Genomic DNA, 27,373 nt, shown 5'->3' on the forward strand with positions numbered 1-27,373 from the left:
CTGAAATATTCCATGAGACAAAACAACAATAGTCCCCCATCGCTTGCCACCAGTGTAAATCAACATTCAAAGCAGTATCCTGAGGGAGACTGCACCAGCCCTGTACTCTTGCCAGTAGACAAACCAACCATCAGCATGAGCATGTACCACACAAGTTGGCAGAGTGACTGAGCAGCCAGGCTCATCTCAAGAGGGGCCAATGGGAGCTGTAGGGCACAGATGGCACGAATACAGAAGCAATTCCAATGGACCTGACCTCAGTCTCCCTCCAAGAAACGCACGCAAACACAGGCACCTGTGACCAGCCATTTTCTGATAATCCCATCATTCCACCAATCCACCTGGCTGACCGGCATCTGTTGCACAAAAGCTAATCCCCCGCCCCTGAGCATGACATCATAAAAACAGTCATAATGGCAGCCCCTATCCCTGACCTTACTGGGCTTCGTAGGCAAACGCGGCCAGTACAGTACTACACAACGCTACTCAGAAGCCGGAACCCAATGCAGATCATCTCACAATACATCGCGCCACAAATCGGAATATGCTACATTACTAGCAAAGAATAACGCTACACGGTTAATATCTGAACATAAATTTAATGCACATCAAAATCACCAAGCCCATACAGCTATTTGCTCATAAACTCCCAAATAATTTTCATTACTGTGGGCTGCATCCGCAATAAATGACCAGCTTCTTCTTGTGTGACGCCCTGTTCCTTCATGGTACACAGGGGCTACATTTACGTTCAAAAAGGCAACATGGAAGCGCCTAGAACCGCAGGGCCGTCCCATGAAGTAGGCACTAGTCCAGCTGAAGGGTCGATATGTTGCTCCTAGCCACTAGTACTGCGTAAGGGCATGTGGCCCATTGGCGATCGTCCCATAAGATCGTAATGGTGCTCCACTGATTAACTCGAAGCTGCAGGTGTCGACTGTAGAAGCCATCTGCAGGAGTGGCGTACAGATGGCAGCGGCAAAAGGGGAGGAGATACCTGTCACCCAAATGAAAAAAAAAAAAATAGTATGGGCATCCGAACTTCATATGTATTACTCACTTCATTCAACACACTAAATCTACAACCAAATGTATGCTAGCCCACTCAAAAGGATTAATTTCACCCAAAAATCACTTGCGAATCATAACGATATAAATCGAGGTGAATACACTATTACAAACGAGTGTTTGCGTGCATGCGTCTGTTAAAACAGAATCCATTAGATGGGATTGGTAACGTGCATAGACACAAGTGTTTGAAGGCGCGTCGAGACAGGGAGGGTTGAAAAAGGGCAGATAGACGATGGTCCCACTATGGCAGCTTTGCATCACATAGCGCAGGGGAAGGGGATAGATTCCAAAAAGCCATGTACATGGCAAACTCTCAATTAAATCATCTGTCCATGCATCCATTCATCATTCCCTCATCCCGGTATAAAAACGCCTGAATATTTACTCACATAACATTAGAAATTTCCATTGAGTCTGTGCGTAATGCAGTCTGCAAAATCCACTGTGCTCCTGCCCGGATTTCTAGTGTAGTGAAGTAACATGTATTTGGGAACGTCCTGCCTTATCGTCCACTACGCTATTGCGCATCCCATTCAATTCATATCAATCATTGCATTCTCGTCATGGGCCCTGTCCCAAGGACATTCAACAATAGAACGTTATATTTCCAGTCAGACCTGTGGGCATCTCCTCGCCGCTAGTTGAAAACCAAAAGCGCTGTCCTTCGAATTCCTCATTTGCAACATCACGTCGAAAAGGCATCTGTGAACGCTTGAATTCACAAATACATCTACGTAGTGCGGCTGTGTGTGAAAATGGTAACTGGCTTCAATCACTAATGGGACTCCCCGCCCGTCGGTGAACGTCGGTACAGTGCTGCATGAGGGTCCACCGTTGATCGAGTACTACATTCCACTGACCCTTTACAAGTTTGTTCGCGACTGCAAATATAGTATGCGAAACAATGGGACCATAGCAGAATTAACATATAAACCAATATTTCACTGCCATCGGGATTAAATACATGATTGCAATTGCAAGATGCCATGCGTCAAATTGCAGCGTTGTGTGCGGGACGTGCTCGCCCAAAAGTTGTTGCAGCTGGCACAGGTGGAATGAATCACCACAGGTGGAGGCTATACGGCCTGTAAACACATAAATTGCACACCCAACCCCCTCCCACAACCACACCCACTCCAAAATGCTACCGGCAGGACTAGCGATGTTGGGCCTGGGGGACCTGATAGCACTGCAAGTACTCCAACTTCAAGAAGACGAACACCAACTACTACAACAACCGGCCACACAGAGGAGACGCAGGAGGAGGAGGAGGAGGGCAAGGCAGGGGCAGCAAGGCCCACCAGCACAGCCACTACCACCACGCAGGCAGCCCGCAATCCCACGCCTCCGAGCTAATCCGTTCAACCTCACTGCTGAGCAGATCCACACCCTCTACCGTTTGGACCGGGACACCATAACCGCCATTGTCAACATGACACACGCTGACCTTGTCAGCATGATAGATAGCCCAACCGCCATCCCACCCCTACTGAAGGTGGTGTCTGTACTCCACTTCCTGGCCACAGGCACCTACCAGCACACAGTCGGACAGTTGCATGGCATTTCACAGCCACTATTGTCACGGACACTATTCCAAGTGCTTGATGCCCTCCTGAAGCACACAGACGACTACATCTCTTTACCACGCTCGGAGCAGGAGATTACAAACACAAAAGTGGGATTCCATGCACTTGGCGGCATACCGGGTTGCATTGGTGCCATCGACTGCACCCATGTGGAATTGGTTGTCCCACATGCCATGGAGGTCCAGTACCGCAACCGGAAACAATATCATTCTATCAATGTACAAATGGTGTGTGACTCCAACAGGATCTTTACACATTGTTGTGCCCGATTTCCAGGATCAACCCATGATTCTATGGTCTTGAGGAACTCTACAATACCACGCTACATGGAGTGACACGCAGGGCACCGATCCTGGCTACTCGGTGAGTCTCATTTAATGCATGAGAATGTGGGGTAGGTGATGCGTCAATGACCTGGCAGGAAGGGGGGTGGGATGCGTACGTAGCAATGTCATTCCACTAACATCCTTTATTGTCCACATACAGGTGATGCCGGGTATCCACTGAAGAGATGGCTCCTTACACCAATCCGGAACCCACAGAACCAGCATGAGGAGGACTACAACCATGCCCACTCACGTACCCGTGTAGTCATAGAACAGGCATTCGGCCTACTGAAGGCTCGTTTCCGCTGCCTCAGCAGGTCTGGCGGGGCACTCCTGTACCGCCATGAGAAGGTTGCAAAGATGGTCATGGCATGTGTCATGCTACACAACATGTGCGTACGTAGAAATGTGGCCATGCCTCCTGACGCAGAACTGCAAGCACCTGAGGATGGTCATGATGAGGGTGGGGATGTGGCAGCACCTCAAGGAGTCCGCGAGGCACAGGAGGCCCGTGAAATTCGTCAGAATTCCATAGATGCATGCTTCTAGCACTCACGCCTGGTGGCTGTTACATGGACACGGGACTTGTGGCACTGTGTGTGTCTGGAACATGCACAATGTGGACTGTACGCCAAGAAAGGCCTCGTACACAAAGATCAATGTCCACACATCTCATTGGATGAATATGAAGAAATGTATAGCAAATGTGAAATGATATTACACACCCAATCGACCCGCCACCCAAAAAAGCCCAGCACACCCCCTCCACCCTCCTACCTCCCCCCCGAACACCAGTGTCCAAAGATGCTCATTGTCAGTGGGCAGACGCTATTGCAAGCCCCCTCTCCGGGTATCAGGGGCACCCCTGCCTGTGGAGCGCAGGTTCCTCCCAGATCTACGTTGGGGGCTGCCCTGGACGGAACTTGCAACGGATGATGTCTCTGCCTGCTCACGTCCATGCATGTCCCTAAGGGATTGTGAGAGCTCAGTGAGCACACGGCGCACAGCGGCAAGTTCACCACATACGTCTTTGGACGTCGCATGCAGTTCCCCCCTCAGGCTCTCGGTGCTTCTCTCCATTTGTCCCCTCAGGCTCTCGGTGCTTCCCTCCATTTGTGCCCTTAGTGTCTCGGTACTTCGCTCCATTTCTGCCCTAAGTGTCTCAGTAGATGTTTCAATGGCTGCCTTAGTACCCCCACACTCAGCAGCATGCTCCTTGAGGAGCGTGGCCAGTTGCTGCTGTTGCACAATCATCTGCTCGAGGGACTGTTGCCTCTGCTGGGCCATGGCCATTTGCGGTGGTGTCACAGAGGGGCTGATCACCTCATGTTGCCTTGCCACAGGCCTTGTGGGGGTTGGCCAGTCGTCGTCTTGTGGGTGCCCCTGCGTGGTTTCCTCATGGTGTACGGGATGAAACAAACAGGGGGATTGAGACAGGTCATGGATGGGTCCTACATCGACAGCACCATTTTCTGTTTCGGAGCATGCTGGCATGAAAGCAGTGTCACCTATGGTGCTGCTGCCACCAGAAGCAGTGCCTTCTGTGGCATCCATTGGGGGGACCTGTGGTGTTGCTGTTGTGGACATGCTGGCTGCTGGGGTGCCTGTTGAAGTCCCCTCCAGTGTGCTGCCACTTGATTTGTGCTGCTGCCGTGTCTTGATCCGTGCAGCTGAGGTGGAGGGTCTTTGGCCGTTGGTCTTGGCCCTCTTTGCAGGTGTGCTGGTAGGGGTGTCCTGAAGCTCGTCGTTTGAATCGGACCCTGTGGTGGAGTAAAGGAGGGCGAGCGTTATTTATGGGTCTGTGGAAATTGGAATGGCAATGTATCACATGCATTGGGGTGGTACCTGAGGGTGATTTGGGTCAGGGCCTTGGAGGTGGTCTCATTTTTGTGTGGATTGAGGATGCAGTTATTTTGCAGCCTGCAGTTAGGGTGTGCATGCTGCACATGTGGAGGGTGTTTTTAGGATTTTTACTTATTTATGTATTTAATCTGACTTTTGAAGGGCGCTATCATGGCAATGTATGTGGACGTTCTCCTGGACATGTGTTTCTATTGCACTATGGGGACACATGGTACTTCACATGATTGGACATTGTGGATTTAGCATTGTTTTATTTGGGCCACCTACCTGATTCTTCGGATGTCTGCACTCCTTTCTCCATCCCTCCGACTCCCTCTATGCTCTCCATTCCAATGGTGGAGGCACAGATTTCTTCCCAGGGGGTCAACTTGATGGGTGATTCCGATCCTCCCCCGGTAGCTGTGGCAATGTTTCGGTTGGCAGAAAGTATGCTCCGGACGCGTATCCGCAAGTCGTCCCATCGCTTTCTGCATTGCTGTGGGTTGCGGGGTGCGGTCCCCACCGCACTTACCCGCTGTGCCACCAGGGCCCATATGGCCTTCTTGTTCGCAAGTGCCGTCCTGGTCATTTGCGTCGAGAAGACGACGGCAGCATTCTCCTGGAGGGTCTCTGTGAGCACGGTGAGTTCCTCATGGGAGAAGTGGACCTGCCGCTTGCGATCGCACGCTTTTTTGGCGACTTTTCCCATATTTATTTTTTTGACTGGGGTGGCTAACGGGTTGGGATGTGTCTCAGGGTCGGATTTTTGATGGTTGTGTTGGGATTCTGATTTTATAGGTGTACGGCGCGCTGTTTCCCGTTCCGGCCCCATGTTTTTACTTCCGTTTCCATATATTTACGGTGACCGTAATTTGCGCTGACCGCTCATTACGGTGACCGCTAAGATGGGTGGCGGAATTGCACCTAGGGCGGCGTACGACGGCGGTAAGGGGCGTTTTGGGGTCATTTCCGCCATCGCGGACTTTGCACTTCCGCCATGGCGTAATGCTCGTGCCCGATGGGTCAGAATTAGCCGCACTTTGCTCCATCGTGCAATGGCGGAAACGCTATTTACGCTATGGCGGTCATGTCAGTTACTTTCCGCCAGGGTCGTAATGAGGGTGTGTAACTCACTAACTCGCAGCTCTAAATCTCCTAAACAGAGGCCACGACATAAATTAATTTCCACTCAGTGCACACCAAACCCAGCACACGCTATCATTACAAACACTGTTGACATATTGCACAGGCCTCACATCACAACTCCTAATACTCTATAAACCTCACATCTACTTAAGAAATGCTAATACTATGCTCATTTCTCAGAAGAAAAGAAAATATTTTGGAAAGAAACTTCACACGCCGATCAATTCCGCGCTGATCACTCCTCATTCTTTCTATCAGCGCCAAGATTTTAAAAGTACCGCTGGGGAACACGGCACCCCTTTCCCATAGATAGCTTGACAAAGCTCTTCCCCAAATCTTTTGCCGGCCGTGATGCAGCTGTCCGCTTCCTCTGCCCCATCCCCAGGCCGTATGAAATACGGGCCGATGGAGGGCCTGGGAGTTTAGGCGCGGGGTGGGGGGGAAACAGCGCGAAAGCCGTAGGGAGGGGCGTCCGTTTGGCGCCACAACACAAATGGCCCAGAAAGGGCAGGAAATGGCACCTGGCAAAGGTGCGAAAGGCAACAGCAGGGGGCCGGGAAAAGCCCGGCCCCCAAGGGAAGAACAAAGGAGGTTAGGGTTATAAGTAGCCCCAGGAAAGTGCAATCAGAACAAACCAGGTAAGGAGCTCACCTCTCTTGGGTAAGCTCCTAGGGCCTGGAAAAGGGAGTAAAGGAAAACGTTTGCTCTTGCGGGCTTATGTCTGACTGCTTTCCCCTTTCAACAGCACAGCCAAACTTGCGTTAGCCGGGTACAGTACAGGAGAAGAACTACAGTGTCGTCTTACCTCATCCGGAAGAACAGGGAGCCGTGCCGGGTGAAGTCTGCAGCAACGAACGGAGACCGCACGGGAAGGAGCTGCCGGCGCCGCGCACAGAAGGAAGCCGGAGGACGTGCTGGATCAAGAGCTGGGTCGAGGGCCTTGAGAAGAGGCATCCCGGATAGCAGCAGCGCCGTCGCGGGAAACCGGAAAATAAAGAAGATCTTGTCAAGGTTCCATCCGGCGGCAGCGCAGTCGCGGGAAGCCGAGGTGAAGGGATCTTCGTTGAGGGAAGCCCGCGAACAGCGAGGGGCGTGGCTTAAGAGGTTTAACAGTAAAACACGGAAGCGAAGGCCCTTAAAGGGGCAGGCGAACATTTTTCTTAAAGGCACAAGCATCCTCCGACTACCACGCACCACCCGAGCAAGGACCAGCTGGGGGGGAAAGTCAAGGAGGACGAATAAACCAAAGAAGCACACACAGGCGCAACTGGGAGAAGTAAGCAGAGCGGCAAGGAGCGGATTTTAGCAAAGCACGGACTAAAAGAAGGGTTTTTTTTTAACAATTGTGAAACAATAGCAAGTGGAAACCAAAGAGAAGGAAGGAAGCATTCAGACCAGGAAAATGGCTGAGGAAAGGGCAAGAAGGTCCCTGGAGTTCAGCGAATGGGCAAAAAAGGCGGAGAAGGAATCATAGGGCCCAATGGGTGCTCGATATAATGCAAAAAGAGGAGAGGGCAAAGGCAGTGTCACCTTTGCTGTTTGTGGAGCCCAGCAGCAGTGGAGGGGAAGATGAAGTGCCGCAAGGGCAGAAAAGGAGAAGAGCCAAGGAAATCGCAGGCGCAGCTAGAGGCACCCAAAAAGAAGAAGAAGAAGGAAAAAAACAAAGGTACTGTGAATAACAATGTGGGGGAAAAAATTGTTGAAATGTTGAAAACTTGTGTCACGGGTACGGGTAAGTCGCCCAGAGCCAATGGCAGAAGAGGCAGAGGCAAGAGGGGACACAGAGAGGAGCAGGAGTTTTCTTCATCAGAGGAAGGGAGCAGCGAGGATGAAGAAAGGGATTATTTAAGGGCCTGGGTAAAGTTGAAGGGGTCGTAAGCAAAGAGAAACAGAAAGGATCAGGGGGGCAGGGGCGGAACCCAGGGAGACTCCGGTCCCAGCGCCACAGGGGGCACCGGTAGTACCAAACCCTGAAGGGGCACCAGCGGGAACCACTCCTCAACCAGTAGCGATAAATGGATCAGAAGCAGTGCCACTGGCAGGGAACCCACTGCAGGGGGTGGTACCACCAGGGGTAGCGACTGCAGTTACAACAAAAGGGGGCCCAATCAAGACAAAGTATGGCAGACCAACAATGGGCAAAGATGCGCAGGGCAGGTCCATGAAGGCAATGGCTTGGTATATTAATGACAAAGTAAAAGAAAAATATGGAGGAAAGAATTCATTGATATCTATACATTGCTAGATTGCCAAAAAAGAGGGATGAATGTGTCACTGGATGACATAAAGGAGGATGAGAAAGGATTATTAAAGAGGGGGCCAGTAGCAAGAAATTTTGACCAATTGGATGGCGGCTTTTCATATAATGTCCACGATTATATTGCAGAAATTCCCAGAGGATGGGGTAGCGTTAGTGGCATACCAGTAGAGGGTGCTAAAAGTGCACACAGCATTCGGGGGGGATGCATGGCAAGAGTATGATCACGAGTTCAGAAAGGAGATGGACTGCTTTCCAGACATGGGGTGGGACGAAGAGAATTTTAACCTCTACATATTTAATGTGCTAAAAGAAAAATGGGAAACCAGGGAACAGAACTCAGGAGGACAGCAGAGGAGGCAGTACTGGCAGAATGATTACAGAGCTGAGTATAAATACAATAACAGAAGATACGATTATAGCTATGACAGAACGAGGGATCAAAGTTTTCGGAGCTGGAGCTATGGTTCACAGAGAGGGTGGCAGAGCAGCTTGCCCCCAACTACGCAGGGGGGAGGGGGCAGTGGGAATTCAGGGACACCAAGAACAGAGCCAGGGCAATGTCGGAATTTTGAGAAGGAGTACCATGTAGCTGGGCATGGAAGTGCAAGTTCAGCCACAAGTGAGAGAGATGTAAGGGCGACCACAGTAGCTCCAAGTACACAAGGGCCACGGCTCCAAGCAACAGGAGCAACGAAAAGCGGAACTAGTAACTGGGGCGGGAAGGGAGCCACACCGTTAAAAATTGAGAAAAGTTGGTGTGCAGAAAAATGGCCAAAAGCATGGCAAGTGGCAGAATGGACAAAAAACATAACACTGCTGGAACTCTTTCCAATTTGGGTAGCGTTGTGTGCATGGGGGGGAAGAGCTAAAAAACAAGGAACTGGCAGTATGGTCAGACAACATGGCGGTGGTGCACATGTTGAACAAAGGGAGTGCGTCATGCCCAATAGTGCTAGAATTGATGAGGGCAATCACACTGGAAAGCCTAAAAATGAATACATGCATAAGGGCGAGGCACATCGCTGGGGAAGCAAATGTGGTAGCTGATGCACCATCTCGTTTTCAGTGGGCAAGGTTCAGGGAGCTGAGACCGGACGCCGACAAGGAAATGACGCCCATGCCACAGAAGGCATGGGTCCCGTTTAAAGCATTGGAAAGGAAGGAGCGGTTGGCTACAAGGTCAACTCTAAGAAAACGGGAGAACCACAGAGAACGGAACGGGTCATTGACAAGCTGACCAGGAACGCCCTAACTTACAAAACGGGTAAGCAGTACAAAAAGCATGTAAAAGATGTGTTGGTGGATGCAGGATTGCAGAATGTGGGGGAAATTTCAACAGGGAAAATATGCAAATTTTTGGAAGGGGCATTTGCCAGAGGGAAAAAGAAAGGCTGGGCGGCAGCACACCTAGCCGCAGTGGCTTACACCACAAAGGTGGCCGGCGTGCCGGATCCAACTGACAGCCCTAGAATAAAATATGCTATGTAAGGTTGGGCAAAATTGGAGGGGAAAAAACCAGACAGCAGAAGGCCGCTGAACTTTGGGAAACTAGTGATTCTGTTAAAAGTATTACAGGATACATGAAGTAGCACATATGAAACAGCTTTGTTCAAGGCAGCATTCGCATTGGCATATTACGGGGCCTTCAGAGTAGAGGAGCTGGTGGCCAGTAAAACGGCAGCAGGAAATAGCCTGGCACAGAGAAATATTAGCATAGGAAGCAAGGGAATGTCTATAATGTTGAGGAAATCAAAAACTGACCAAACAGGGAATGGGAAGGCGATTGACCTAAACTGCATCAAAGAGAAGGACCACTGTATCACCCAGGATTTTCTAGAGAACCGACCAGAGGTAGACGGGCAGTTATTAATACATAGGGACTGCAGCGCACTCAGCAGGTACCAGTTTCAGGCGGTACTGAAACAGGCAGTGGCCAAGGCAGGATGGGACCCAGCCGAGTTTGGAACACACTCATTCAGGATAGGAGCTGCAACCTCGGCATGGGCAGGAGGTTTGGGAGCAAAAGGGGTGAAAAGAATTGGGAGGTGGAAATCTCAATGTTTTAAAAAATACTTAAGAGAGGAACTGATATGATCGCTTATCTCCCCCATTTCCACAGAGTCGGGTCCCTACAAATCAGCATGGATAGTGGGGCACTCCTTCGTGACCCGGGCAGGCAGGTGGCTGGAGGAAGCGAACCAAGGATTGTGCTTCAGAAAAGCAATTACATCATGGTGGGGCCTCCCAGGAATGCACTGGGAGGACATCCACGACAGGCTGTCGGACCTAATAGGTTACAGGGACCCACCCGAGTACCTGGTGATACACCTCAGGGGGAACGATTTGGTGAGCATGAAGAGGGGAGAGCTACAGAGAAATATTTGCGAGTCCCTGCATAGCATAGCCAACAGTTGGTGGAAGACGGAAATCTTTATGGCCGAGGTGATACCACGACGGGTTTGGTATGGGGCACATAGGAGATAAGCAATCGAGACAGTCAGGAAGAAGTTAAACAAGGCAGTGGAGAGCACAGGGCTCCACTTCATAAGACATGGGCTCTCCCAGAACAATCCAGAAATGTTTCACCAGGATGGGGTGCATCTGTCAACCAAGGGGATGGGGGTTTTCTCCAATAACATTTTTAGGGCACTCCAGGAACGGGGTTGTAGGTAGATACGCTTTTGGGGGGGACCTGAGCGGGTGGGGTAGCACCCACTCAGGTGTGGTGGCATGTGCCCAGGAACGGAAGCCCAAGGGTAACAAAGACTCGGGAGGAGCCTTGGGCAACTCCAACTGGACACAAGGTGCCCAAAAGCAAATGATTATGCATTGTGTTTGTTATGTATTTTCTGTAAGAAAATAAAATGCCAACGGCCTATAATTTTTCCACAAAACAAAATTGGTCTGCTATGTTATTGCTTGGGTAGGAATCAGGTAATAAGAGCAAAGGGAGCTCACACTATTCAGCCTATTCTGCGTTGCTACGCGGCACCTTGCACTGCCGCCGAATCTGCTTCCTCTTCTGCATTGCTACGCGGCACCTTGCACTGCCGCCGAACTCCCCTACTCGCATGCCTACAAGGCAGCACCCTACACAGTACATTACCACAAGGGACACGGCCCCTTTCATCATTAGTCCCCTAGTCGAAGGCGGCGATCACTCCTCACTGAACCTTCCACGCGGCCATGCACAGCGACTTATTAATCTCCCTCTCCTGTCAACGAGGAAAGACCCCAGAACAAGCGGGCGTAACATTGCGACATCGAAGAACATTGCTGGGTTCTTTTGTTTTAAACATAGCTCCATGGAAGCGTACGTAATTTGCAGTGACCATTTCACTACGACGGAGTCATCACCAACTCACATAGCGTTCCATACAACGTCATCATAATAGGGGAAACTACGGAGAGGAACAGGGCTCCTAGCTTTAACAGAGCCGCATGACCGCAGCAGACCTCCTCATTCAGATGCAACCGCTCCGTAGGACTAAGATTCTTGTCCCACTCAGCTCCAAGCTTGCCCACTGGCACACGACAGTACCACCAGAACGGAGCCTCCTTTACAAGTATCGGTCACTCTCTGCACTGCTCCATAATTCTGAAAGGCACCCAGTTTTACATGTGCCTCATACAGCGCAATGAAAGCAGCTTCCCAGTTCCTCCCCTGAGAGAGGACCTTCTTTGGTTTTGGGGGGCAGTGGATGTCCCCATCATGGTGCTGTCCCTCCAGCACAGCTATCCCATCCTCGTCGCAAATGTTGTGGCGGGTCCCTTGCCAATGAACACTCTGACATCTTACTGCGAACATATAACTTCTTTACTTAGTTCCATGTACATAAGATCAAGTACATTAAGTCAGGTAAGTATAAGACAGGGAAATCATCCACCGGCATCCTCTGTCAGTAGTCACATCCTCCCAACTGACACCCATAGAACACACTCATACCATAACATTATCTCACTCTGCATTCTACATCAATCACTCCCAACATTCCAAGCATTCAGGAAAGGGTCCAGGGAAGACTAAATCACAACAAATTGCACACATTTTTGTTGTGTACAACATCAAAACAGTATGGACTGAATAACCATTGTTCCTACCTATGAAGGTGCTGATCGCACTTGCTGATACTAGGCATCTTTCTTTAATCGAAAGCCATTGCCTATCCCATCTTAGCTTGTCATCTACTATGACGCTTAGATCTTTGTAATAATGAACTTGTTCAAGCGTCTCATTGTTCATTTCCCAAGCCATTATTTTCTGGTATTTTTTTACTGGGAAGATCATAACTTTACTTTTACTGACGTTTATCGTGAGCCCATTTAGAGTGGAATAAACAGCCAGTGCGTCCAACAACCTCTGTAGGCCGGTATGGGTATAATCCAAAAACAACAAATCGTCGGCATAAGCCAACCACCCTACAAAGAAAGTGCCCACCTTTACAGGGCAGGTTGATGGTATCATAAAGATCTGTTTCATGTCCGCCAAGTACAAGTTAAACAGGGTTGGTGCCACTATGCAACCCTGCTTAACACCACAGCTTGTTTGTATTATAGCCGACAGTTTCCCTTTCACATCCAGTCTAGTACATACAGATGTGTCCGTGTACAGAAGTATTAACATTTTTAATAGGCCCAAAGGCATATTCCATTTGCTTAACTTCTGCCATAAACGATTCCTGAGGACCGAGTCGAAAGTGGCAGAGAAGTCTATGAAGGCGCAATATACGCTCATCTCTCTCATTTTCCAGGCTTATTCAATGGTAGAAGTCAATACAACAAGATTATGCATGGTGCTAGACTTTAGCCTGAACCCAATTTGATTTGCTGGCAATATACCATTAGAGCTGATCCAATCATTCAGTTCCGATAACAAGAACTGTGCAAATATCTCTGAAGGGATGTCCAGCATCGCTAACATTCTGAAGTTGCTAGGATCATCCCATGCACCCTTTTTGTATACTGTGAGAATATGACTGACCTTCCAAGTTTTGGGTATCATACCAATCACTCCAATTTCTGTGAAGAGCATGTGGAGGGCAGTTGCTCACAGTACAGGGGCAAATTTTAATAAATTGTTACACACGCCGCCTGGGCCTGCCGCACGGGAGTTGTTCAAATGTTCAATACTGTCAATTATATCTAGGACAGATGCCTTACAAGACCAACTATTGGGTGGTAATGGGAATGCCTCTCCATTGCATTCTTTACGTACCAAGGTAGATGTAATGTGGGAGGACCATACTTTTTCTGACATACACAATTTATGGAAAGCTCTCTTTTTTTGCCCTACGGATCACTTCCCATATACCTGTTGATTTACGTGACTGAGCGAGAAGGCCCATTCTTTTGCCAACGCTTGATTTCAGACCTGAGCAGAAAATGTCGAAGCCAACGTCTGTTACCATTTTTAATAGATTTTACCTTGGCAGAGACACACTCAGAGGCGAGTCCCGCTTGAATGTATGAAGTCGCCACCGCAATCTCGCTGCGCATAATCTTCTTAGCTTTACTAATGGACTTCTTTTTGTAGCATTTACTATGCATCACCTTATTGGATTTTTCTATGGTAGATTTGTAGGTTCTTTGCTCCTGAACATGGTCACTAATAGCGGCCACCATCTCACAGACCTTTTCTTACCACCATCTACTCCACTATCCAATCATGGATGGCAGATAACTGGCTATGCCTCAATAGTGAAAAAACTGAACTCCTCCTCATAGGAGCACCCTCCACGCTGGGGAACCTCGGTGAACAGTACACTTCCTTCACTATCGACAACATTCCCATCAAGGTCTCCAATCATGTGAAGACACTCGGAGTCTACCTAGACTCCGACTTGTCAATGGATAGATAGGTCAATGCCATTGCCTCCTCCTCAGCCTATTACTCGAAAGTCCTCAACGCTGCCAGACCTTTCCTGTCACGCCAGAATTGCCTCACCATTGCTAGGGCAATAATTGGATCTAGGCTGGACTACTGTAATGCCCTACTCGTTGGGACCTCCAATAAGAACCTGGCCAAACTTCAGCTAGTTCAAAACAATGCACTCAGGGCGGCCACAGGTACCGCGAGAAAAGACCACATCTCAGAAGTCAGAAGACAGGCACACTGGCTTCCGGTGAAAGAGAGGATTGTTTTCAAAACACTCGCCCTCACCCACAAATGCCTCCATGAACTTGCTCCACCCTACCTGACCCAAAGAATCACCAAGCACTCTGCCACCAGACCATTAAGAATGTGCTATACCAACACGATTGTCACGCCCAAATCACGCAAGGTGCGCGCCGGTGGTGCCAGCTTTCCCACTCGGGCCGCCACCCACTGGAACGCACTGCCACCGCACATCAGAATGATTGAATCCCACCAAGCCTTTCGCAAAGCTGTTAAAACTAAGCTCTTTGTATGAAACGTACCTGACTGCATTCTGTTACTGTATTACGAATATCATGCCTCACCTGCAACTATGCCTGTAATTCTTTATCCATAAGACCTCTGGTCTCATGCATATCTGCTGAATTAAGAATCCAACACCTACTTGTAACAGCGCCTCGATGTCCATGGGCTGCAAGTGCGCTATACAAATGCGAATAAATAAAATAAAATAAATAAATAAAATAAAATGGAATTGGCACTGTTATTACTTGCAAGCAACCCTTCCGATATAAACACAGGTATTACGTTGTTAACCACCATATTCGCCTTAATAAGATTGGTCTTATGCCATTGCATGATCATAATTGGAAACAGTATTACTAACTTTTGGAAGAGCCAAGAGAGTACATAAAGGAAAAAGATCACTCTTGTCTCTGCTTACAATGCCCATATCGACTATGTACGTAAGACCTTTAGAATTAACAATGACATAATCGAGAGTAGAGGCAGAGCGTCCATCAATGTGCGTGAACGCCCTTTTAGAATCACTCAAGGTACGGCAATTTAACGTGTTAGACTATGCTGTAACAGTATTGATGCAATGTTTGATCATTATCTTCCAAATCTCTTGCTGCTCGGCACTGCACCCAGTTATACATTTGATAATGTTATCTACTTTTTTGTTACACTTTGGTTGTAAAAGGCTTTTCCCATCTATATTTCTTATTTATCTAATGCCTTACCAAGGCCCCTTTGCGGCTAGCACCACTTACTGAAGAGTTCACAGATCATTTTAACCATATCATAATCCTGGGTAAAAATACAATTAGGCTTGGCTCTCAGTTTTTCCCTAATAGAGATATTCCTTCCACTTATGTACTACTAGCATTTTTATAATGCATTGCATGTTGTTGGTTTACAGTGAAGAATTGTCTCTGTTATAAATTCAGAGACTGCAATTACTAAATCCAAATAAGAGAGATGAATTACTGCACTCATAAGAGAATTCCATATTTACTGGATTGGGATAAACAAAATGCACGTATTCCTCAAACAATTCTTTGCCTCTATCCCATAATAGGAATTGGATGCCACCATAGCAGAGCCACAGAATTATTCTCCACATTTCTCCCATTTGCCCCCCAAGAAGTTGGCATACATTGTCCCCCTTATTTGATTAAACACTGCCTCACTATGAGTTTGGTGGTATCCCGGCGGTAAATCTGCAGAGATACCACCAAACAGAATTAACGTTATCGCCACTTGGCCCAGTGGAATTACTGTCAGATTACAAGTGGTGGTAGGTGGTGTTAGGCCCCATTAATTGGAGTCCATCGCACTCATGGGGATTTCGGTGGAATCCTTTTGATGTTTATTTGGCGGAAAGGTGGCAGATTTACCTCCAGCTCTTAGCGAGTGGTGAATCCTCCACCTCTCTGCCAAACTCGTAGTATGGCGGTGCAGGAATGTGGCAGTAACATAGAACTAATGGATTTACCGCCAAGTTACCACCGAGTTTTCTCACACCGCTATACTCGTAATGAGGCTGACTATGTCCTCAAAAAGGAAACATGGTTAGTGAGGCAGATATCAATCATATAGAGAAATAATTAATTCTGGTGTATGAAACTAGCTGAACTCATTACTAGAAATGTTTCGACGGGTCTTAATTCATCCTCATCTCGTGCACATAATTGTAACATACAAAGAATTGCTAGAGTGGAAGAGAAGTGAAGATCATGAAGCCAAACACATCTTAGTACCATGCAGTAAATAAGATCAGGTAAACGATATATCTGTCGGATAGTCAGTATTCTGATTTAATACCTCTTAATAGATTAATACCAGAGAAGATTAATAAAAGGGAACAATTCAGAGTGGTGTCGCTGTGAATCCACAAACTAAAAGCTTAAGTCAGAATATGATGGCAACATGCGATAATGCTTTTCTACTTAAGTCTTAACTAAATAAGGTTGACCTACAAATATTTAGGGCAGAAGGGAAAGATTATTTTAAGAATGTTAGGAATGGGTGTAGGAAGTCAGGAGAAAGCAAAGGGCGATAGGGGTGGGGAGCCCCGCCTTCCAGAAAGGAAAAGTGTTTACATAAACAACCCTGCAAAAACCTAAGTAGAAAGGTATTTGTTTTTAGAAATGCTATCATCACATGTAACTGGGAGGAACTAGTGAAAGGTATTCATTAATTTCTTAAGAATATTATATCAGGTGTCAAAGCTTGCTGAAAGGGTAGCAAAATAGTCAAGGGGCAATAACGGGTAGGTTCTCCCAATAAAGGGAGAACTCAAGATAAACTCTGCGGTAACTGAACTGGTATTGACCCACAGAAATAAGGAGCTCTTAAGAAAGGTGTAGTATCAGAGAAAACATCTCCATATCATTGAAGCCTACCATAAGCATGCTTCCCTTATCAGTACAGATAATAACTTCACACACACACACAAATGCAGTCACATTCACATGCAGAGAGTAAGGCAAGTGCTCACCTCATCAGCTTCTCGCCCCACCTGGATCGGCACCGGTTCATAATCCCTAGACAAAAAACACATGCTTATCTCTGATGTGCTGCCATTTTGCCATGAATGCAAGTAAATCATTCTTGCCAAATGTGGGTATAGAAAGTGTAGCAAGGAAACAACACCCATTGCTCCTCATAAAGTGTTTACATAATACAGCATGGCAAGAGGGACTCTGTGCCTCAAGGATCAGAGCAGTCTATTGAAGGCTGATTGGGAAGCCTGGGCCATTCTCAAGAAGTGAGATTAAAACATGTTCACCCATAGGTGCAATCACCAGAGAGGTGACTGGGTTCATGTTTTCACCAAACTTTGAAACGTGGGTCTTGGTCCCCCAATGTTTCCATCACTTCCTTCTCCCATCAGTGCTGCAGTCTTTCGGGTGGCTGGGTTGGAAGATGTGTGTGGGGTGCAGATTGGTTATTGCTGGGATTTACCTTTCTCCTGTGCTTTCAATGACGTTTTCATTCGGTCTCTTGATTCAATACGTAGCGGTTGTCTGCAAGGGCTAGCCAGCAATTTGTGGGATGAGCTTTTAAACTTAGAAAAAGCACTGAGGACCTGTTCCCACCTTTAAAGGGTGCTGACCCTCCCAGAAAGTGGCACTTTGTTTCTGTAATATCAGATCACATTTCAAAAGATATTTCAGGTAATTCAATATCCCATTGGCTCTTGAATCATATATGACTCAGGAAAGACACTATGTACACTGATTGTTTCCTTTATTAGTCATCAAAGCTCTGTAAACGAGAGGAACAGAATCCCTCTTACTTGATGTTAGGTGAGCTGTAACTAAATAAACCCTCAGCTCAAGAGGAATAGAAAATACCTATGATCCATTCTATTCTGCTATTCCTGAGCAGAAATTGGAATCACGCATTGGGGACACATTGTAAACATATGACTTTAGTAACTGGGCCTCAATCCTCCCGAAAGATCATTCTACAGAAGTCCACTTTAACTGCTGTAGCCTTGCACTGCACAAGCGACACATCTAGTCTCTATGGCATTGTGAACACTATTGCTTCTCGGACGGCTTGACCTGATGTTTTTAACTGAGACATAGTTCACACCCTCTTCTGTGGCACTGTTCGATTAACTACTATACAATGTGATAGCTTTTATGACCCAATATTGGGGGAGAAAGGAGAACATTTAAGTCTTTAAGGCTTTGATCTCAATGTCCTCGCTCTTACCGAGACGTGGTTCAATGCCAGCTCAGTCACTGCTTTTGACTCCCTTCTCCCTGATGGCTACAAGATCATCTCAAAGCCACATCCCAACCGGACGGGCGGTGGAGTAGCCTTGATATTCCCTGAGTGGGTTCCTTCTTCCCTCATACCCAACCATCCCTACTACTCTTTTGAAAGCCTGGTCTGCAAGCTTGGCATCTCTCCTACCTCCTCTCTGACCATTGTCACTATCTATAGGCCCCCGGGCCCTATCTCCTCTTTTCTTTCAGAATGGGCCTATTTCTGCTTTCTCCTGACTTCCACCTCTAAACTCCTCCTTCTGGGTGACTTTAACATCCACATTGATTCTACAATTATGTCCTCCACTCTATTCCGTGACCTCTGCACCTCTCTCCCTCTCTATTCTCCCCTCTGGTCCTACCCACTCGGCTGGACACACTCTTGATGCCTTCATCCATACTGATCGTTTGCTCTCTTCCCCTCTCTCCACCCCTCTATCCTGGTCTGACAACTCCCTCCTATCCTCCCACATGGGACCACTCGGCCCTCTCCCCCAGATCTGCCAGCCTCGTTTGCTGACATCGTCCGGAGAAACGAGTGTCAGTTGCTGCATTCGCTTCCACTTTCATCTCCCCCCCCTCCTCTCCCTACCGACTCAACTGTTGACTCTGTTCTCAACAATCTCCATCTCGCTATCACTATCACTCTTGATATTCTTGCCCCTGTCTTGAGGATCGGTCTGAAACCTGTCACCAAGCGTGACATTTGCTACGATTCTGATCTAGCAGCCCTGAGACGCAAATGCAGAGCTGCTGAACGGAAGTGGCAGACCTCAAGCTCGTCCTCTGATAAACTGGCCTGTCGCCTTCTCCAAAGGCAATATCCTCTCTCCATTCACTCCAAGAAGAGGGCTCACATCCAGGCCCACATCTCTGGAGCTTCTAACAATACGGCCAAACTCTTTAATATCTGCAAGGAACTAGCCAATCCAACTGCAGTCGCTTCTCCAGCTCTTCCCACCCAGGCCCTCTGCACTGCACTGGCCACCCACTTCACTGCTAAAACTCGACATTCTGAGTTCTCTCTCTCTTCCCCCACCTCCTTCCTTCACCCTGCACCCTCGCCCCCTCACACTTGTTCCTCCTTCTCTCCTATCACATCGGATGAGGTCACTAGAGTTGACCGCTCTCTGAAGGTCTCCTCCAAACAGGTCTCCCCCTGTTCTTCCAGAACTATTAAGGACACCATTGGCTCCCTTGCCGTTGCACTCGCTGATTTCGGTAATCACTCTCTTGCCACTGGGTCTTTCCCCTCTTTCCTCAAGCACTCCCTTGTACACCCCCTCCTGCAAAAGCCTTCTGCTGACCCCTTGTGTCCGGCTTGGTTTAGAGTCATTTGTTCGAATCAAAACATTCGAATAGCATCAAAACATTCGAATAGCCAAAGTTTCGAAACAAAAGTTTCGAAATCAAAAGCTACGATATGCTATGTTTAACAAGGAAAGTGCATTTCGTTCGAAACCAATCCATCGACAATAGTCATGGATTGGTTTCAACTGAAATGCACTTTTACATGTTAAAAGTAGCATTTCACTGCCTTTTTGTTTGTAACGTTGAAACGTTACATGGAGCTGTCCAGTGCTGAAATTACAGGACTGGACAGCTCCATATAACGCTTCAAAGTGTTTCGTGTATATTGGCATTTAAATGCCTTTTTTTTTTACTTTGAAACGTTACATGGAGCTGTCCAGTCCTGTCATTTGAGCACTGGACAGCTCCATGCAACATTGCAAGGTTTTAGTGTATATTGGGGGGGGTTTCCACCTAACACCCCCCAACCCCCACACCACCCTCCCACCCCTAACCCAAGCCACAACCCTAACCCTAACCCAAGTTTCGAAAAGCAAACTTTCAAATTTTTTTCGATCAAATTGTCATTCGAAGCTTTTGTATTTCGAAAAAAAAGATTCAAAAGTTTGCCTTTCGAAACATTTTGTCACGCTCACCTGATACTCTGGCGGGAGCGATGAATACTCTGGAGTCTATTCTGCACTTGGGCCTTCTCCCTACTGAGACTAGTCGACCTGTTAAAGCACACAAAGAAAGCATCAGTGTTCTCTAGTGAGCTGGGACTCCCACTCTTCCCCCCGTGAACCTGTGTGCCCTAACTCAGGGTTCTCGACTCACCTTTAGAGTTGGAGTAGCGCGCTCTCTGTCCTGCTTTGAGGCAGGGGCGCAAAATCTTGGTTGGTTGTGCGGGTATCCGGGATAACCAATCTCACTCTTGGCGAAGGTACTGTGTTATCCTGGGATGGACCCAACAGGGTTGCATTCAGAGTTTAGTTCGTTCAGAGTTCAGTTCGTGTTCTAAGGACCCCGTTACTCCACAGGGGATGCAGGGTATGAGTTCAGGGACCCTGTTACTCCACAGGGTATGCAGGTTATGAGTTCAAGGTACCCGTTGCTCCACAGGGTATGCAGGTTATGGTTGCAGGTCATTTGGTCGAAAACCAAATGATCGGATGCCATTTGATCGAGAGTCAAATGGTCGAAAAAATGGTCGAACTTTTTTTTTATGGGGGGAGGGTTCCCCCCGAACCCCCAGTTGTCTATATATTTTTTTTCTTTACCAAACAAAACTAAATAAATAAATAAATAAATAAAAAAATTTGACCATTTTTTTTCCCACCATTTGACTTTCGATCAAATGGTCATTCGATCTTTTATTTTCGACCATTTGACCGGACAACGCAGGTTATGGGTTCTAGGTCCCTGTTACTCCACAGGGTGTGCAGGTTACGAGTTCAGATAATGTCATGAGTCCTCGTATAACTCGGGATTCCAAAATGCAAAAGTGTTCCAGTTGCTTTACTGGTCTCGGACTGCAGGTAAGTGTCCCAGTTATACCACTGGATTGTTTGCATTGCTTGATCGTACTCACTGTTTTGTGTTTCTTCCCGCAGATGCTGCTGAAGACGGAGTGCGCTGCAAACACTGGCGTGCCAGAGCAGTATCGCAGAATGGGTCCGGAGACAAGCTGAGACCCGACGTGATAAAGTTCTAGTAGCCGGGTACGTGGACCACAAGTGCGCGCCGTGAAGTACTGAAGCTGGACTGAAGAGGAGGTTCCAAACAGGATCAGGTAAAATGGACACCGATATGCAGGGATTCCGGAACGCTGAAAACGTTGCTGAAGGGCGAGAGCTGCTGAAGCCGAGGTGAGCGTATGAACAGTTTTTCACACAAAGCACGGATCTGTTTTTGGGTGTGGCTTAAATAGCCAATCACGCCCAAAGGCTGGAAAGCACAGTGTGCAGTGCCTTGTCCTCAAAAGGGGCGCCATGTTGGGGAGGCTAAGTACTACGAGGTACTGAGGGAGTGTGCCCTGCTAATCTAGCCGTTATGCCAGATCCTGGCCTTTTTAACCCCCAACCACCCATGCTGGGTTCCTCTAAGTGCCCGGAGAGAGACTGAAACAGTCGCAAGGCCAGTACCCATGACACTTTTCTATTCGAAAAAATGACTGGACACCGTCTGGCTTACTACCGTCCCATCTCTATCACTCCCTTCCTTTGCGAAGGTTCTGGAGAAGTTGGTCTTCCACCAACTGTCCCAGCATACACAGCTTGCTGGTTGCCTGCACAACCATCAATCTGGATTCCGAGCATCCTGAGGCACAGAAACTGCTCTCCTTAACACCCGTGAAGAAATGCTTGCATCTCTTGACTCCAACTCACCCGCCGTTCTCATTCTAGTCAATCTCTCCTCTGCTTTTGACAAGGTCAACCACTCCATCATCATATAAAGCGGCTCTTTGATCCCCTTGGTATCTCAGAGTGGGCACTGGACTAGCTGACCTCTTTTCTCAGTGACCGTCCTTCCCAGGTTATCCTGGGTTATTTCTCCTCACCCATTTCTACCTCCACCTGTGGAGTTCCTTGGGCTCTATCCTTTCACCTTGGCTCTTTAACATCTATCTCTCCCATCTTGCTCACCTTATCTCCATTTTCTCCACGCACTTCCAGTGTATGCAGATGGCACACAACTCTTCGTCAAACTACCCTTTGCATCTCATCCAAATTTCTCTGTCATTCCTGATTGCCTGTCCACCATCCAGTCTTGGTGCACCTCCAATGATCTCCGTCTCAATGCCAGCAAGAGTGAGATTGTTCCTATCGGCACTCCTGTTCCCCCTTTTCTCCCTTCACTCTGGCCACTCTCTATGGGCTCTGCCTCCTTCCCTTCCTCTGAAACCAGAAACCTGGGAGTTATCTTCGACTCCTCTCTCTCTTTCATTTCTCACATCTTGCCAAGAAGGCCCATTTCCAATCCTACCTCCTCAGAGGCCCTCCCTCTCCTCACTTTTCCCCAGAAGCTTAATGTCTCCAGAGCTCTGGTACTCCAGGCTGGACTATTGTAACAGCCTCTTCCTCAATCAGCCTCCTTCTTCTCTCCGCCGCCGGCGAGCTAATCCAGAATAGGGCTGCAAGACGTATCCTTGTCCTCAAGCCCAGGGAATGTATCTCTCTAGCCCTAAAATCTCTCCACTGGCTCCAGGTTGCTTCAAGGATCACATTGAAATACCTCTGCATCATCCATAAGGCTGTCTGGGGCCGGTGACCACGCTAGCTACAACTTGCTCTCACCAAATACTCTCCTTCCCGATCCCTCTGATCTTCTAGCTCCAACTCTCTGCTTGTCAGCTGGCTCCCTCCTCTGGAACAGCCTCCCCCTTTCTCTCCATCTTGAGCCATATCTCCTCAAGTTCCGAAAGCACCTCTAGACCTTCCTCTTCTCCTCCTCCTTTCCTCTCTCCCTCCTGTGCTAAACCCTCACTGTCACTGTGATTGGTGGCCTGGACCCTAATGTGTCCCTCTGGGTCCTGGCCTTCTGTCAAATCACCCGCAGCATCCACCCTCCCCCTGCACTTGTCTTTGGGCACTAACTGGCTGTGATGTCTCACAGGCCTGCACTTATTGTATTGGCTGGGGACCCCTCTTCCACTGAGTGGTCACTACCTGGCACTTACCTGTTGCCTTCCAACTGGCTCTCTTGCATTTTCCCCTGTCTGTGGAACCTCTAGCACTTACCCACTCCCCTGTCCCTTCTCTCTCCTTGCACTTGCACGCTCTGAATGTTCACAAGGCCTAGTAGGACCGCTTTTGTATTTTGCTCATCATTGTCTTCCCTTCCATTGTTCCCTTCCCTTTACCCTGTGGGCGCTTTTAAACACAATTTTGTGATGTATAAGCACCTTACAAATGCCCAATAAAAACGAAAAATAAAACCTAAAGGACCTTCGGAAGTAAGCACATTTTGACAGCTTTCATTTTGGCCCAAAAGATAAGATTCAATTTGTCACACAGTATCAAGGAATCACTTACTACAGTCAATTTAAAGGGCAGCCATTCCTTGAAACCCACATGAATTTCATTAGTGGAGTCAAACTGCCCTCCCGGTCAGTCATGTAAAGCACCATATTATCAGCAAGGGACAGTCTTGAATACCTTGGCACCAATCTTTGGGCCTCATATGAGTCTGACAGTAGTCTTGTGGTATTTTCACAGAATTCCCACCAAACTAATTTACCATCAACACCACTCTGTCCCCACGGATTTACTGAAGGCTTATGAGCGGGGTAAAGGTGGTGTAATTCCCTATCATTGGAGTTCATAGGTCTGAAAAGGGGAAATCGACATACTTATAGTGAGAGGTAATTCCACTGCAGTAAATCTGACATTTTTTGCCTTTGACGCTTTACTTCCAGCAACTTGCTGGAAGAACACCCTCCAATTCGAGGCCAAAGATATCATTTGTTGGTGCGTTAAATGTGGTGGTACATCTGTTACTGCCAAAAAAGTGGCACTTTTGTACAGAATAGCCCACCTTCTGATGAGGCTCTTTATGTCCTGTACAGAGGCCTCCTACCTGATATAGGTCACCAGCAGCCAAATGCAATATCAGACAGTATCGGAGAAAGCAGGTTGCCTGTCTCCAATAGAAATCTTGCAGTTACAACCCCATTCCGCCATGTCCTGGCAGCTGCTCCATTATACAAGCATCTAAACAAATGTATGAAGTTTTCCCCCAGGCCAAATCGCTCAAGAGTGGATTCTAAATAAGCCCAACTGACCCCTTGGAAGGCTTCTGCAGAGTCTAAGAGACCAGTGATGTGGGTGCCAGTCGTCTGCTAGCGGTCATCATTATTTCCACAATGCCTTGTATGGCACATTCACACATATTCTTAGTAAATCCAGTCAGAGCGTTCCAATAGCTGATGACTGCCCCTTTACAGCTTGTTTGCAAATATCTTAGAAAGGAGTTTCACATCCTCATTTAGCAACAATACTGGGTGGATATTTTCACAGTGTGTGAGGTGTGTCACAAGTCTCTTCGCTTCTCACCTGTTTTTGTTGTTTGTTTGAGACCTTCTTTGGTGACTTCTTTCGCACGGTCTGGAATTTGTATAAACCTGTGTGCTGGTCTTCGGATTCCAGCGTGAGGATGACAATCCAACTTCAGGATACATTCAGATGTCCAGGACGGAGACCAGGAAGGCACAATATCCAAGCTCGGAGATACGGAACGCTGTGACCAGAGCGTGGGAAAAAATCCAGGAAGTTCGGAGGTAGGAATTGAGGAAAAGAAGGAAGGAAGGGGGATTTAAGGAACCAGGAAATAGGATTCAGAAGAAAGCCCAGAGCGAACTTCGGCAACACACATCCAACTATAGCAAGCGGTAGCGTTGAGATGCGCAGAGCCGCGGGGGCGTGTCTGTTTAGTAGAACGTAGAGCGTGGAGCGCAAGGACTGGCAAGCAGCGTTCCATATCAGGCGGCCATGTTGGAAGGATTACTGCATTCAATCCCCTATGGGTCAGGGACCACAAAGTCCAGAAGGGACGTAGGTGACGGTTCATGACAGTATGCATCCTCTGAAGCCCAGCTCCTCCGGGTTTGCCTTGATGGATAAGATGGTATCTTCGAATCAGCCTGGGGGCATTCATGTTTGACACGGGTTCCAAGGTGCGCTCACTGGGAGGATAACCTTTCCACTCAACCAAATATTGTAATTGACCACGTCGGTACCTGGAGTCGCAGATTCTGGAGACCTCATATTCGAGTTGGTCATTGACAATCACTAGGATAGATCTTGGAGCAGTTTGAGAGGAGTGAACATATGGTTTTAACAGAGAGGTGTGGAAGACTGGATGGATTCTTTTCCATGATTCTGGTAGATGGAGTCGAAAGGCCACTGGATTGACGATTTGTTTTATAGAAAAAGGCCCGTAATACCTGGGAGCCAATTTATTTGGTCATAGGTGACGGGGAAGGAGTTTCGAGGATAACCAGACTTTATTGCTTATTGAATAGGAAGGCCCAGGTCTTCTTTTGGAGTCCGCATAATGTTTAACATCTCTTCAGGCCTTTTCCAGGTGTTCCTTAGCTTCTTTGTGCACATTAATTAGTGTTTCAATCCAGGAATCAACCGCAGGAACTGTGGTAGGGTGTGGAAGAATGGACGGTAGGACTGAAGGATGAAATCCTTGACTACAGAAGAAAGGACTGGTTTTGATAGCTGAATGATCCGAATTGTTGTATGCGAATTCGGCCACAGATATTAAGAGTGACCAATCATCCTGGACCTTGGTGGAAAAGCAACAAAGAAACTGTTCCAGGGTTTGGTTTACTCGTTCAGTGGCTCCATTGGTCTGTGGGTGATAACCCGAAGACAAGGCACATTGGATTCCCAGTATTTGACATACCTGTTTCCAGAACCGGGATATGTACTGGGGTCCTTGGTCAGAAATGATCTTGGAAGGTAGCCCATGAAGCAGGAATGTTTTTTTTATACAAATACAAAATCAATTAAATGAATACCCAACTATATAGAACCCCTCCTCCCCACAGAGTCACAGTACATTCAATATCCGGCCTAATACAATAAAAGAAATTTACCCCAAACCTTGTTGAATAAAGCGATTTTCTTTTCCCTGAGATACAAAACTCTTTCGATATCCGCCAAATTATGCATCTCATCAACCCACATTCCACTGGTAACGGGAGTTGAAGTCTTCCAATGTCTCAATATCAATTTCTTTCCCACCATTGCACCCCGAAAAATCCACTTTCTCTGGGACATACTCAATTCCTCCAAATCATCAGTGCTTCCCAGCACAATGGTCTTAAAATCCATGTGAATTCGCTCACCGAGAACCTTCTCACAAATCTGTTCAAACTCGAACCACATACCCTTCACCCTAGAACACTCCCACAGCATATGTTCAAAGGTGCCCACCTCATGAACACATGCCCAACAGTCAGAATCATCAGTCATTCCCCTCTCCATCATTCTCTCAGGCATCCAATACGTTCTATGCAATATTTTGATCTGTCGCGATCTCTCAACCAGACTCAGAGAACACAATTTCACATTCTCACAAATTCGAGACCAATGATCCTCCTCAATGTCCTCCACAATCCTCCAGCTCCAATCCAGTCTCACAGCATCATTTACCTTAAAGTTAAACACAATTTGTTTATACACATAGCTGACAAGGCCACAACCACTCGTCCCCGGGTTCCAACCAAGCAAATTCAAATCAATTCCCTTCGCCAGGTTTACGTCACCCAACGCTTTCCTGATCTTCCGATAATCCGCCAGACAAAAAGTAGGGATATCTAACCAATCATGCCAGAACAAAACTTTCCCTTTATGAGTAACATTTGGATTCAGCCAAAGTGAAGCACTCGGGTCCCTCAACGCATTGAAACTCAAACATTCATTCAAGGCCAACCAGGAAGTCCGTAAACTCCTAGTCAACGGATTCTCCAACCTCCTTCTGCATGGCTGACTCAGCAGAGCCCTAGGTGACAATGGACTCACATGGCTAGACTCTGCACCAAGCCAATCCCCACCACCTGAATTAAGACAGGCAAATAATGTATGGGACATGAAAGCCAGATGATATGCCCTGAAGTCTGGCACTCCCAGCCCACCTTTAGACAAGGGCAACTGCAGTTTACTAATCCTCAGGCGAGG

At 47.6% G+C, this 27,373-nt stretch overlaps 1 protein-coding gene across 2 annotated transcripts in view; it reads right to left on the reverse strand.

Annotated features, from left to right (window-relative positions):
- The window catches only part of MSH5 (mutS homolog 5), a 402,336-nt gene that overhangs the window by 175,732 nt on the left and 199,231 nt on the right, over positions 1-27,373 (reverse strand). For both annotated transcript variants that reach the window (XM_069635150.1, XM_069635151.1), the window contains one exon: positions 17,111-17,156. In XM_069635150.1, coding sequence (XP_069491251.1) covers positions 17,111-17,156 — 46 coding nt within the window. The remainder of the gene's footprint in view (positions 1-17,110; positions 17,157-27,373) is intronic.

Source organism: Ambystoma mexicanum, chromosome 13 (assembly GCF_040938575.1).
Source record: "Ambystoma mexicanum isolate Mex_15411 chromosome 13, UKY_AmexF1_1, whole genome shotgun sequence".
NCBI classification, from domain to species: Eukaryota; Metazoa; Chordata; class Amphibia; order Caudata; family Ambystomatidae; genus Ambystoma; species Ambystoma mexicanum.